Raw genomic sequence first — 12151 nt, forward strand, 5'->3', positions numbered from 1 at the left:
ACGGAGGTATAACTCAACCCGAAAGTTCATCATCGTCGTTCCAGCCCAAAGTGTCATAGATGTTTGTGGTGTTCGGAATTACGCTCTGATCAGGACCTGCTTCGAAGCAGAAAACCTTGCCTTTGCCCTCACGAAAATCGGTGTTCGAGAAAACGGATGAACCATGCTGGTCTCCCCGCTTGGAGCTGTAGGATCTGCTGGGTGTTATTTGGGCGACAAAGGTCCTGGAAGGTTTACTGGGAGTCTGGAAGATAGGCAAGCCTTCGTCATCATCATCCTCATCGTCGACGTTGTCAACGCTATGCTTAGTCCCGTGCATAGAAAATTTGCCACCGGTGCTGCTAAGCGCTCGCAGGTTTGTAGGCGAGTCGTCACCGCTGATTTGATCAGCGTCGGAGTCGTTTCGAGTCATCTCGACAGGTTTGCTCGGCGTGAGCTCGTAGCGTACGACACGTTGGCGACGGCCGGTGGCAGGAACGAGTGTGTCTTCCTCAACCTCGGCGTATGCGGCATGCGGCTGTGTGCAAGGGCGAGAAGGGGAAGAGGGTTCCAACAATGCAGGGGGCGGCCTTATAGCACTGCTTGGGATACAAGCGGGACCAGATGACGGGAGTACAGGGTTAGGATAGCTTGGTTGCGTAAAGCTGGGCGCGGCAATGCGGTGAGGAGTAGCTGCAATGGAGCGGTCAATTTTGTGACCATCCCTTGGTGTTGCCGCAACGTGTATCTGTGAGTTTGCTTGGTTCTTGCTCTTGTCGTCACTCTTGCTGCGAGTGCGTTGAATGCCTGCTCGAGCTCGAGCATTCGCCATGAGCCTCCTCTGCTCGGCAACATCGGCAATTTCTTTGTTGGCTGCCAAGCGATTGGGCCTCTTGAGCGTCGATATAGCATCTCTGAGTTTTCCCTCTACTTCAGCGCGCTTCTTTGTTTTGGCTTCATTGGCGGCGGACAGTGCAGTAAAGTCGACTTCGCGGGCACGCAACTGTTGAACGCCACTCGGGCGACGAGACTGAGGAGCATTGGACGACTGGCTGTCTCGACGGTAAGAGGTAATGGAGGAAAGAGAGGGCGTGGCTGATGGCTCGCGCTTGATGAGATTGGACAATGCTTGGGGGTCGGTGGACGAGCGCGAGAGTACGGAAGGCAAACGTCCACCCAAAGAGGCATTGGCGGCTGTCTCGGTGGCGACGCGGTGGAGCGGTTTCTTGGCCTTCTTCGTACTGATGCTCGTTCTTGATGCTTTGTTTGTGCTTGAAGTGGCAGCACCAGTGGCAGCAGTGGCCGAAGAAGGGCCACCCAGCTTCTTGTTGACATTGGCAGCATGGACAGGGATACGTGAGAGGTAAAAAGGAATGATGACTTCGACACAGAAATTGCGAAGCTCATCCGGGCTTCCATCTTTGACTTTGTCTGGTTTGCTGTTTTCCTCTACGGAATCCAAGGAATGCCAAATGGATAATTTGTCCAGGAGCAGCTCCAGCAGCACCACAAGATCGTTGCTTTTCTTCACTTTCTTCTTGCCGGCCTTGGCTGTCTGTGAGTCCTCTAGCTGGGGCTGCGTCGATGATTGGGCTTCAGCGGTCATCACGGCTTGACTCATTTCAGGCGTTGCCTCCAAGCTCAACACTTCAAGGACGAGGACGAGCTGCATGAAGGTTTCCCTCGTTCTGAGCCGGGCGCCCCTGCGTCCGAGAGATTGCTCGGCCGTCTCATCGACAGGAGCACTAGCCTCGTCGCCATTCCACCACTTTGCGAAATGCTCTTCTTCATCAGGCAACAGGCCGTACTTGTCAGGCTTGCATCTCTTCTTCCGTTTCTTCTTCTCTTTGCTCTTTGATCGGGAGCTGACGTCCTCGATCGCTGCATCTCGTGGCGACAGTCCCTTCAGCATCTCTGGCAGTTTGTCTCGGTACTTCTTGTCCGCCACTGAAGATGAATGGACCATGCCACGGAGAAAGTCGACCAGGTCAGAGAGCGTCGCCGAGTCGACTTGAGCCGAGGTGAAGGCAGCCCGTGCACGAGACACAGGGCCTTTGGCGAAAAAGGCAAGGGGAGTCCGGGATAAATAGAGCGTATCGAGGTATTGACTGATGAAGCGTGTGAAGACATCTTCAGCTGATGTCACGGCTGGCTCAGCGTTGGCAAGCGGTCCTTCTGTCACAACGAGAGCAGCATCGTCCTTTGCATCATCCGGTGATGTGTTTGGAAGTTTGTCAACTGACGAGAATGGCGGTGGATGCATGTGAAGCCGTGGAGCCTTTCTCGATGGGAGACGGTGGGATAATGATGTGGGCGATGAGGACTTGGGGGCAATCGAGACGGATCTCGATGCAAGGCAATTCTGCCACCACTCCGTAGCCCTGCCATTTTGCTCCATCTGCCCACCATATGCATCCATGTAACCGCCAATGTAATCGCCATTCTCGCCGCTCTTGCTGGTCCCGGTTGAGCTGCATGCTCTGAGCCTGTTCAATGTCACCCTCTTACAGATCTTGCACATAACATAGCCCTCTCCTTTGAATCGCTCCACTGCGAAGAAGGGGCCGTCTGGTTCTCCATCCTGGTGCACGATGAGGATAGCCTGATTGTGACCAGAAGGCAGAAGCGGAGTACGAGAGGTGAAGAGTCGTTGCGGTGTGCTAAACGTGTCTAAGAATGTCAGGGGTAAATGAGTACGCGGAAGACACAGTAGACTGTGGAATGTCTGCTTCTCCACATGGTCAGATAATGATGATGAGGAGAGGGCCGTCTGCTGGCGGTCAGAATTAGCAGATGTCTGAAAGGAAGCATTCCACACTTTTGCATACTGTGATAATAAAAGTGCGCGGGAAGCTGCTTTCCGAGTAAGGCAGGGGCGTGTCCAGCACGGAAGGTGCGATTTCTGAATATTTCCTCTTCCTCAACATTTGTCCAGACGATGACGACAGTGAGGACGACTTGGCTTTGTCACCGGATATATTCAGTCTCTGGCTCTGGCTCTGGCTCGGACTCGACGGAGGCGCATGATTAAGAATGACCATAATGATACGTGAAGTACCTAAATGTTAGAGGCAGGTCATGTCGTGACGCGTAGCAATATACATCATCTCTACGTGTGGTGACTCGGAAAAGCAAACAGCACTTCGTACCGCCTGAAGTAGTGCTACAGTAGAGACCTCAACGTAACATGTACGCAGTGTGGTGTGTGTAGGGTATCCTAGGTAGACAAGCCAGATGCAATATGTACGTTATGATGATGACTCGCCGGCACCTAATGTGTGGGGAAGAAGTGCTGAGGTACTGTAAATCCGAATAATCCACTTTTCCGCCGGACAAATACCTTTGTACAAGTGCAAGAGTACGACAGTGACAGGGCTACGGTACCTGCATTCCTTGTGTCAGCCCAAGGATGGTCGTGCAAGGCAATGTATAAGCTAGATAGTAGCGTCCAGCGCCGTGTATAGGCCGAACAGGCTACCGGGGAAGTAGGGTATACAGACTGCTGTTCCGCCTCAAAATCGATTCGAATCGTGTGTTTCGAGTGTCTGAGTCTTGTGCATGCGCCTCATCCCCCGCATTGCTGGCGCCTCTACCGGGAGTAGCCCACCCCCCTTCTGTGTTCCCAGAATCACCACCCCAGCTCTCCCCACTTGTAATCATCCGATCACTCCGGCATCTCACTACGCGCTAATCCAATTATCCTCGGCCATTGACACCTTGGTTGCCATTAGCCTGGTCATATGCGTTGTGCCTGTGTGTCTGCCCTGCTTGTCTCCTACTTGAGGTGTGTATCACGGTCCAGACGTCATCCTTAGACAAACAATACGACAGAGCCTCAACTCTCTCATCCTTCCCCAAGTCCCCTCTACGCCCTTCCTTGGGATACATCTGGACCAAGTATTATTGCCTTAGCTAGCCTCTGCCTCGTCACCCCCTCTCACCCAACGTTGAAGCCATTACATTAGTACTTTGAAGAGCCCATATCCAGTGTCAATTCCAGCTCCTCAGCATCCACCTCAATTCTGGATCCTGACTTTACTCATGCTTCGTGATTCCAACAATCCTATTGATACTCAGATAAAATACTCATACTTCCAACACGACTCGCATCCAACATGATCCTGGCTCGTTCAGACGATCATCCAGATACACTTCAGCCCGCTCTGTTTCGCTTACCACTTGAGCTACGCCAAGAGATTTACTCCTACCTCTGTCCTCCAGAGCCATTGGCTTACCCTATACCGTCACTAAATATCATCTCTGTTTCTCATCAACCACCTCCGGCGGCCGTTCTTGTCGTCAATTCCTGGCTCACTGCCGATATACAAGCTTACTATCTTCACATTGCCACATGGAAGTTCATCGTCAGCCATGCTTTCAATTACTACCGTGTTGATCCGCATCTGTCGAATCTGGCCGATTCACACATCATCAATCAGCTCCAGAAGATAGAGCTTGTTCTGTTCTTTGATGGCTCTTTACTGAGGAGTTATCCATCTTTCGGTATCGAGGAGATGTATGATCAAGTCAAGAGCCGTGCCACCCGTTTCTGCCAGATTTTGGCTACTGCGCCCGACCTCGAACACGTCAAGGTCAGCTGGATCGACACAACGACTGGCGGCGGTAGCTACAGCAGCTGGGAAGAAAAGGCATCTATCCTCGAACCCCTGGCTCTCCTGAAGGACAAGGTCACATTCTCCCCAGGAGATATGGAATGGCCTGCTGCGCCTGATCCCGTTGATTTCAGATTTGCTGTCAGAGAAATTCTCCAAGACCCCCCACATGCACGACGGTCAGGCCACTGGATCCATGCTCATGCCCATTCATCATCCTTCCAAAATATCGTTCCTACCGTCGGAGCTTTGTCCGAGGTCGTTGTCTGATCTTGACGCTATCTGATTGACGACACATTCTCGACACCCATCTCCTAACATTGGGTGAAAGCATCGAGCCGATCTTGATTACTGCGGTGTCTGTCAGATGTCGAAAAACTGCGTCTACGCCCAGCTTTATGAGTATGGACTTGTGCCACGCGGATTGCCTAATCGGGAAGTACCGGGGTACCTGACCATCTCTAGCTTTTACCCCTCATCCTCTTCCCCTCACGCCAGAACTAGGATCCGATACCTCTCATGGACAGCCTCATGCGCATGGAGATGGCGCGAGGGACTGGGTCATTCCATTTGACAGCTCCCTGCAGACCATACCTTGGTTGACTGCTAAGTGGGGTAGCTCGTCATCATGTTTAAGACCTTGTTTGTCGCTTTCCCTATATCATTATCTGAGCCTCATGAAACTCCTGCGTTGTTTCTGCAAAGCATCACACTCACGCTACGAATCACGACTTGAAATGTATTGATAGTTCTCTGTATACCAGATTGCTTAAACTGCTTCCGAACCTTGTGGATCTCACAGAGACAAGTCGAAGAGAATGGCGAACAAACACTTTTTCCCGGACACTGCAGGTGTAGTTGTCCTGGGGCTTCAATCACTTGTTTCACGAAACCCTAACCACCTCGCCCTTGATGCCCCAAATAAAGTAGTCTTCTCTAGGGAACACCCTACTTCCAAGGTATCAGTCATCTCAGGTGGTGGCAGTGGCCATGAACCCGCATGGGCAGGCTACGTGGGCTCTGGTATGCTTGCTGCGTCAGTCAGCGGCGATGTCTTTGCCAGTCCGTCTACGAAGCAAGTGATGGCTGCTATCGAGCATGTTCCTTCTGATGCCGGTGTCATTCTGTGTATCACAAACTACACCGGTGATAACTTGCACTTTGGCTTAGCCAGAGAGAAAGCGGTGCAGTTGGGGTATGAGAAGATTGGAATGTTGAGAATGACAGATGATGTTGGACTGGGAAGAAAGCAGACAACAAATTTGGGGAGAAGAGGTTTGGCTGGTAATATGTTTGGTGAGTATCCGCTCGTTTATGGCGATGAACTATGAATTCCTATCTCCATCGCTTCAATGTTGCCTGCGCTGGGCTGACTCGGAATTTTGACAGTCCTCAAGCTGTGCGGTGCAGCATCGGAGCTGGGATGGACCTTTGAGCAATGTATGCAACTAGGCCAATCTGTCAACGACCAATGCGTGACAATAGGATCATCGCTGGACTACTGCCACATTCCTGGTCGAAAGCACCACGATACCCTACCGGTAGACACATACTCTATAGCTCAGGGTATCCACAACGAGCCCGGCCTTAAGGAATCATCGCCGATCCCCCCGGCAGAGCAAATGATATCGGAGTTGCTGACCTACCTCTTGGATCCATCTGACACCGACCGTGCGTTTGTCTCTTTCACCAACGGGCCCGCGTCCAATGGTCATACTCGGTCCAATGGCAACAGCAGCGTCAAGGGGCCTACTACAGCTCTGCTGATCAACAACTTCGGCGGGGTGTCAAACTTCGAACTCGAGGCTCTGACATCCATCACCTTGTCTCGTCTGTCAGAATCATGGTCTCTCGACCCTGCACGTGTGCTCGTCAGCGCATTTGAGACCAGTCTGAACGCTCCTGGATGGAGCGTATCGCTTCTCAACATCAGCGGTATCAGTGCTTCCACAGGAGTATCTGAGGAAGACATTCTTGATCTACTTGACGCCGAGACGGTTGCTCCTGCTTGGCCGAGGAATGGCTACCGCACCGCCACACCCTTGGACACCACTAAGAAAGTCGAACAGAGCAGAAGTTACAATCGCCAGGATAACACTACCAGCCGAAACGGACATGCCACAAAAGCAGAGAAAAACGAGTTGCGGGCGGACCCCACTCTTTTGCACGACATGTTGACAATAGCATGCAAGCGCACCCTAGAAGTTGAGCCTGATCTATCACGCTGGGATCAGATCATGGGCGACGGTGACTGCGGAGACGCCGTGTCCAACATCTGCAATAACATCCTCTCCGCACTAAAGCTCACTTCGACATCCACAGATTCTCTATGCCACACCCACTCCGGCGCCCTAATTCCAATCTTGACGGCCATAATCACAAGCATAGAAGACGTGGGCGGATCACTCGCCGCAATTCTATCAATCTATCTGACTTCTCTGACCTCTTCCCTGGCAACCATCCACACCCAAAAGCAAACCGGACTCAAGCAGCGCCGGCAACGCGAAAAGGAAAAGGCACGAGCGATCAAGGCCAAGAACCACAGCTCGCCCCTGAGCTGGGACAGCTACGCATTCTGCTCGGCGCCAGGCACACCAGGAACCGCTACACCCATGTCAACGGACAGCGGAGCAGATGCCACGAGCAGTCTGAGCCAAGAAGTCTCCGAAGCCGCCACTCTGGCTCTGGAAAGACTGAAGGAATACACCGCTGCTCGCGTGGGTGGGCGCACAGTAATGGACACTTTGATCCCTTTCTGCAAGACTCTTTCCTCTTCCTCGTCGTCGTCAGGCGCGGCTCCAGCCGACGTCTTCACCGCCGCAGTCGCAGCCGCGGAACAAGGAGCCAAACACACGGAGGGCATGAAAGCCAGTTTTGGGCGAGCGGTATACGTAGGCGACAAGACGAGCGAAGAAGAAACTCAGCAACAGGAAACCATACCTATGGACCCTGGCGCTTGGGCACTAGCTGTTTTCCTCAAGGGCATGTTAGAGGGTTCATCATCATCCGGCCAGTCTACCACTGACCTCGCAGAAAGAGGCAAGGTCTCCAAAGAGACTACAAAGGCGGCAGCAGGCTTCGAAGACGAGCTAGAAGTCAAGATCGATTCGCCTGTGCTGTCCAAAGCTGGTTTTGCGTGAGAGGTTCAGGCTGACTGTATGCCTTTGCCTCTACTGTTCACGTGATCGTCGTCTTCTACTTCTGCTTGCTTTATCCTTCCTCTGCGTCGATCAGCTGCCTTTCACCAAATCTGTATACACAAACACAAAAAGTCTTTCTCTCGAGAAGTGCATCGCCACTGTACTCGATCTTGCTTGACCTTCTTTCGCTCATCGCAATTTGAATCCGACACGCGAACAAATGTCATGTAGATGTACATGGATGAATGCCGAACCGTAACTGTACATGTAAGGTACCTCATGTACTTCGAGTTATCTGACTGGGGTCTTCGAATGTCATTCTGCGATCCTGTCCAGTCCATTCCACAAACGGCGCTCAGGTACCCTATCGTACAATACAGGGATCGGAGATTGAGATGACGAAAGCTCTCGAGGGAACATGTAGTCAGCATGAACCGGCGAGATGAACGACTTCTTGTAGGTCACCTACTAGCTAAGACGAGCGGCCTACTAGGTCGTTCGCAAGTCTATTGTATATTTGTATAGCGTATCGACGTTACCTTATTGTTGTTGATGTGGTGACAGATGAGCAATGTCCAAAGACGATGGGATAGTGAAGCTACGAAACAGTCATGATGATCAAGTCACTTGCGAAGTATTCATGTGTTGTGTAGAATGACATGTTTGATTTTCATAAGATAGTAAAAAAAAAAGTTGCGCAGTCACTCCTCATCCCGCATCCATAATGTATGCGAAGTCCATTGACACTCACGTCTCGAAATCCCATGACCTTGTTCCAGTCATGTAAGAACGCCCCTCGTGGAAAAGAAAAAAAAGGCCTGGTCCCCCTAAATTTGTGGTATCTGTAAAGTTGAAGAAAGAAAGAAAAAAGTCGCTCTGAAAGTGAGTTTTCGGAGGAAGAAAATGGTTCCGTTTTGTCGTTAATTGGAGATTGGCTTCGAAGACAGCAAGCCACGTAAGTGATGCTGCATCGGCTTCTCAACCGAAAATGCGGGCGCTTTGCTCTGGCGAACAGTCAAGCTTTCGCGTGTCGATTCGTGGAGAAAGCAGCCGGTGTTGACAGCAGATCCCTTCGTCAAAGGACTTAAAGTCCGCCGAAGAGGACATCCTCGAAACTGCCCACGGCACTGGGAGCACAGGGTCTTGGTTCAACGATATCGAGGAGCTCGTCCTTGCACATGAGGCGCTCCTCTTCCTGCTCGAGCTCGATCTGGCTGGGGCTTCGTCGGATGGCAAACTTGCTTTTGAGTGAGTTAAGCGAGTTGCTGGAGAAGCTCGTGGCCATTTGGCTGAAACGTCCACTCATTGATGAACGAGGCAGGGACGGCGAGAAAGACGAGGAAGCTGAGCAGAAGCTCTCGTCTGTCGACAATCGAGAGGCGGTATATGTAGAAGGCATTTGCTCTTCTGTCACTGGAGATAGACCTTCAGATGATGGAGTGAATGCAGTTCGCAGACGACGGAGGCTGAATTGAGAGCGGGTGGATTGACGCATGTTTGGGTAATGTGATTGTGATAAGGTGTGCTGAGCAGCTAGTATTGTAAAGATCGTCAAGCAATATTATTCGCTTAATTTAAAGAGTGTCTTGATCGTGAAGATGCGCGTAACAGAGATAACAGATAGGCAAAAGTGAGTGTGAAGGAATGACTGAGTAGAAAAGAAAGAGTATGCGTTCTGTTTAATCTTAAGTATCCAGACGAACCCGTCAAAGGAGGTTCGACGGATGTACAGAGGAAGGGGCGAATATCGATTCCAACGGTGGTGAACCTTGGAGCTTTCGTATTGTACGCAAGGTGGATGGCTACGAATGCCACCAGCTGCAGAAGCGTTAACGTTTAGAGAATGCAATCTCTCGCGTCGACGCGGAAGAAACAATGGCATACAGGTCTCTCTACCTAGTCAACCAGATACGCAGAGGCTGAGAATTTCAAGCACGCGTGCTATTTGTCGTACTTACAGTTACATACTTACCTGATCGCTCTGCCATGCTCGCCCTTGTAAGGATGGTAGATCCTTTGTGAGTGGAGTGTGTCACGTAAGAAGCCCAGCCATTTATCTCCGTGCCTTACTGTATTTTGCTCGCCCCACACGATGAATTTGCAGACTTTCACTCGCGGCACGAAGCACACACAGCCCCTGTCGGTGATGACCCACAGCAGCAACCCCCTTTCTTGGAGTTTCGGCTTGAATATCCTCAACGTCGCTGCTCAAATCACGCAGAAATAGGTCTCGACTTTCCTGATCTGGACCCTGAGGTGCCTGGTTACATACTTCTTTGGACTCATTGCAGGTCTACAAGTATGCAAGTGTCCTTCCCAAGACGAAGTGCGCCTTGTACCCCGCAGCTACTGCAAATCGATCTAGGTACCTACCTAGACAAGAACATTCGATTGGCGACTGCAACCAGTGTACAAATGATAAGGTATTGTAGCTCGGAGAAAATGCCATGACTTGGCATCGATCGACCGTTGATTCTCCACCAGCGGACTATTCCTCTATCTCTGTCAGCCACGCCTATCACGCGGCATCTTGCGTGTTTTCTTGTTTAATTCGCGACGCTGAACCGTCTGTCGTGTTTCGTGTTTCGTGTTTAGACCCTGATCTTGTAACTCCTTGGCCTTCTGGTTGTCTTTCTTGCGGCGACGACCTTCGCGCACTCATCGGCACTGATAGCTGGGGATACCGAAGATGTCATATGCGCGATATTACCTGTAATTATCTCTCACACGTTTCAGTATTCTGTGGCATCGCAGGGCTCGAAAGCAATGACTGGTCGCAGTCTTATCGCAATGGCGCAGCGCCGTTGCATGTTTTGGCAGATTAATGTTGATCGGCTCGTTGAAATGTCAACAGCGCGCGATCGTACGCGACCTTACTAACGTCCGGGAAGCAAGGCGTGACCACGAACACAACGCGGGTCACATGACTGGGACGTGGAAGTCAAAGCAACCTGGAAGACATTGAAACATATCTATGTATAGGTACCAATATTGAGATTGCAGCAATATGGCTTGCACAATGTTCATCATTGAGCAGTAATTGGACAAACAGCAGACGACTTTCACATTACAGATTCGTCCATTTCTCCTCTCCATCGACAGAGGAATCGTGAAGATCGCATCAAAAGTGCTATGATCGCAGTGCATTTTATGTATACTTTAGGTACATAAAGTCACTAATCGCAGATACGACTGGTCAGCATTCACGCTTTCCTGCTCTTAGGATCTTGCCAAGTGAAGGCTGGTTTGAAATCCAACTCCTTCTTTGCCTTCTCGATCGACAGCAAAGTGTCGTTCGGTCCAGTTGTCTTGTTGTACTTGACATCAGGGAAGCAAGCCTTGACAAGCTCGTCGTTCGGCTTCTTCATGCAAGTATCCGGAGCGGCGATCAAGTACTGATGATGTCCCTTCCTAGTGCTGGCCAAAGACTTCGATACAGCCTGGCCGCCATCTCTAGCATCGATGTAACCCCAGCAGTTCCAGTATCTCAATTTCGGGTCCTCCTGCCAGGCATCAAATGTCTCATACTCGTGGGGTAGCATGACGTTGCTGAATCGGAGCGAGATGATCTTGCACTCAGGGTCCCATCTCGCATACTGCTCAGCCAATGTCTCACCGACCAGCTTCGAGAGCGAGTAAGCGGATTCGGGCTTGCGCTCATGCTCCTCGGTGATGGGCAAAGACTCTGGCATATGCGGATCGAAAGGAATGCCAATCAGAGTCTCTGAAGACGCAAGAACGATGTTCTTGATCTTGAGTTTGCGACATGCTTCTAGCACGTTGTAGGTGCTCATGGTGTTGGTTCTGAATTGACGACTGCTGTTCGTCTGGCCCGGTGAGGGAATAGCAGCAAGGTGGACTACGGCATCAATTCCACTATAGGCCATGTCCGTCGAGATGAAAGTCTCCAGCACAGCTCCCATGTCTTCCAAGTCTATCTCGACCAATCGGTAAGCGCCACCAAGCCCGGACTTGCCATCCTCACTGATGCCAGGTGGGCGACGAGTATCCACCGAGATGACCTCCCAGCCTTCGTCTGCGAGGTATTTGACTGTAGAGCGTCCAAGCTTGCCACTACCACCTGTGACAATGACTCTGCGTGTGGGAGGGCCTCTCTTCGCTTCGCCCAAGGCGAGCTGGTCTGTGAAAGAGGACTGCTGACTGCTCATTTTGAATGGATATCCTTGAAATCTTGCAATATGAGGTGCGATGGTAAGCAAACCAGGTGTTTGAATGCGAAAAGCTGCCGGCCTATGAATGGATATATACCACAACAATTTTCATCCATTACCTTAACATTGCGATGGGTGGGGAAGCCCATTATGTCATGGAATGCCTGCTGTCCCGCTCTCTTCTACCGTACAGGTTTATCCATCCCATCTTTCTGCTGCTTCCCCGGTTCACAGCCAACATATGGTC

At 51.1% G+C, this 12151-nt stretch overlaps 5 protein-coding genes across 6 annotated transcripts; 2 read left to right on the top strand and 3 right to left on the bottom strand.

Moving 5' to 3' along the window:
* Positions 1 to 13: 13 nt before the first annotated feature.
* Positions 14 to 3020, bottom strand: AAFC00_005450 (uncharacterized protein; the record flags this gene model as incomplete). Of its 2 annotated transcripts, none has more annotated exons than XM_069345235.1 (2): positions 14 to 2749; positions 2808 to 3020. In XM_069345235.1, the coding sequence occupies 2 exons, from the start codon at positions 3018 to 3020 to the stop codon at positions 14 to 16; spliced, it is 2949 nt and encodes a 982-aa protein (XP_069203063.1). The 2 variants fall into 2 exon arrangements, with proteins under 2 accessions (XP_069203063.1, XP_069203062.1); XM_069347802.1 differs by having other exon boundaries at positions 2808 to 2906.
* A 1074-nt stretch (positions 3021 to 4094) lies between these two features.
* On the top strand, positions 4095 to 4862 carry AAFC00_005451 (uncharacterized protein; the record flags this gene model as incomplete). Its single annotated transcript, XM_069345236.1, has 1 exon — positions 4095 to 4862. The coding sequence occupies one exon, from the start codon at positions 4095 to 4097 to the stop codon at positions 4860 to 4862; it is 768 nt and encodes a 255-aa protein (XP_069203064.1).
* A 548-nt stretch (positions 4863 to 5410) lies between these two features.
* AAFC00_005452 (uncharacterized protein) lies at positions 5411 to 7732 on the top strand (the record flags this gene model as incomplete). The annotated part of the gene is made up of 2 exons (XM_069345237.1): positions 5411 to 5888; positions 5982 to 7732. 2 exons carry the CDS (start codon positions 5411 to 5413, stop codon positions 7730 to 7732), a joined length of 2229 nt encoding a protein of 742 aa, XP_069203065.1.
* Positions 7733 to 8816: 1084 nt separating this feature from the next.
* On the bottom strand, positions 8817 to 9227 carry AAFC00_005453 (uncharacterized protein; the record flags this gene model as incomplete). The annotated part of the gene is made up of 1 exon (XM_069345239.1): positions 8817 to 9227. The coding sequence occupies one exon, from the start codon at positions 9225 to 9227 to the stop codon at positions 8817 to 8819; it is 411 nt and encodes a 136-aa protein (XP_069203066.1).
* A 1708-nt stretch (positions 9228 to 10935) lies between these two features.
* On the bottom strand, positions 10936 to 11901 carry AAFC00_005454 (uncharacterized protein; the record flags this gene model as incomplete). Its single annotated transcript, XM_069345240.1, has 1 exon — positions 10936 to 11901. The coding sequence occupies one exon, from the start codon at positions 11899 to 11901 to the stop codon at positions 10936 to 10938; it is 966 nt and encodes a 321-aa protein (XP_069203067.1).
* Positions 11902 to 12151: the final 250 nt, after the last annotated feature.

The sequence above is a fragment of the Neodothiora populina genome (genome assembly GCF_041146345.1).
Source record: "Neodothiora populina strain CPC 39397 chromosome Unknown canker_contig_5, whole genome shotgun sequence".
Lineage (NCBI taxonomy): Eukaryota > Fungi > Ascomycota > Dothideomycetes > Dothideales > Dothioraceae > Neodothiora > Neodothiora populina.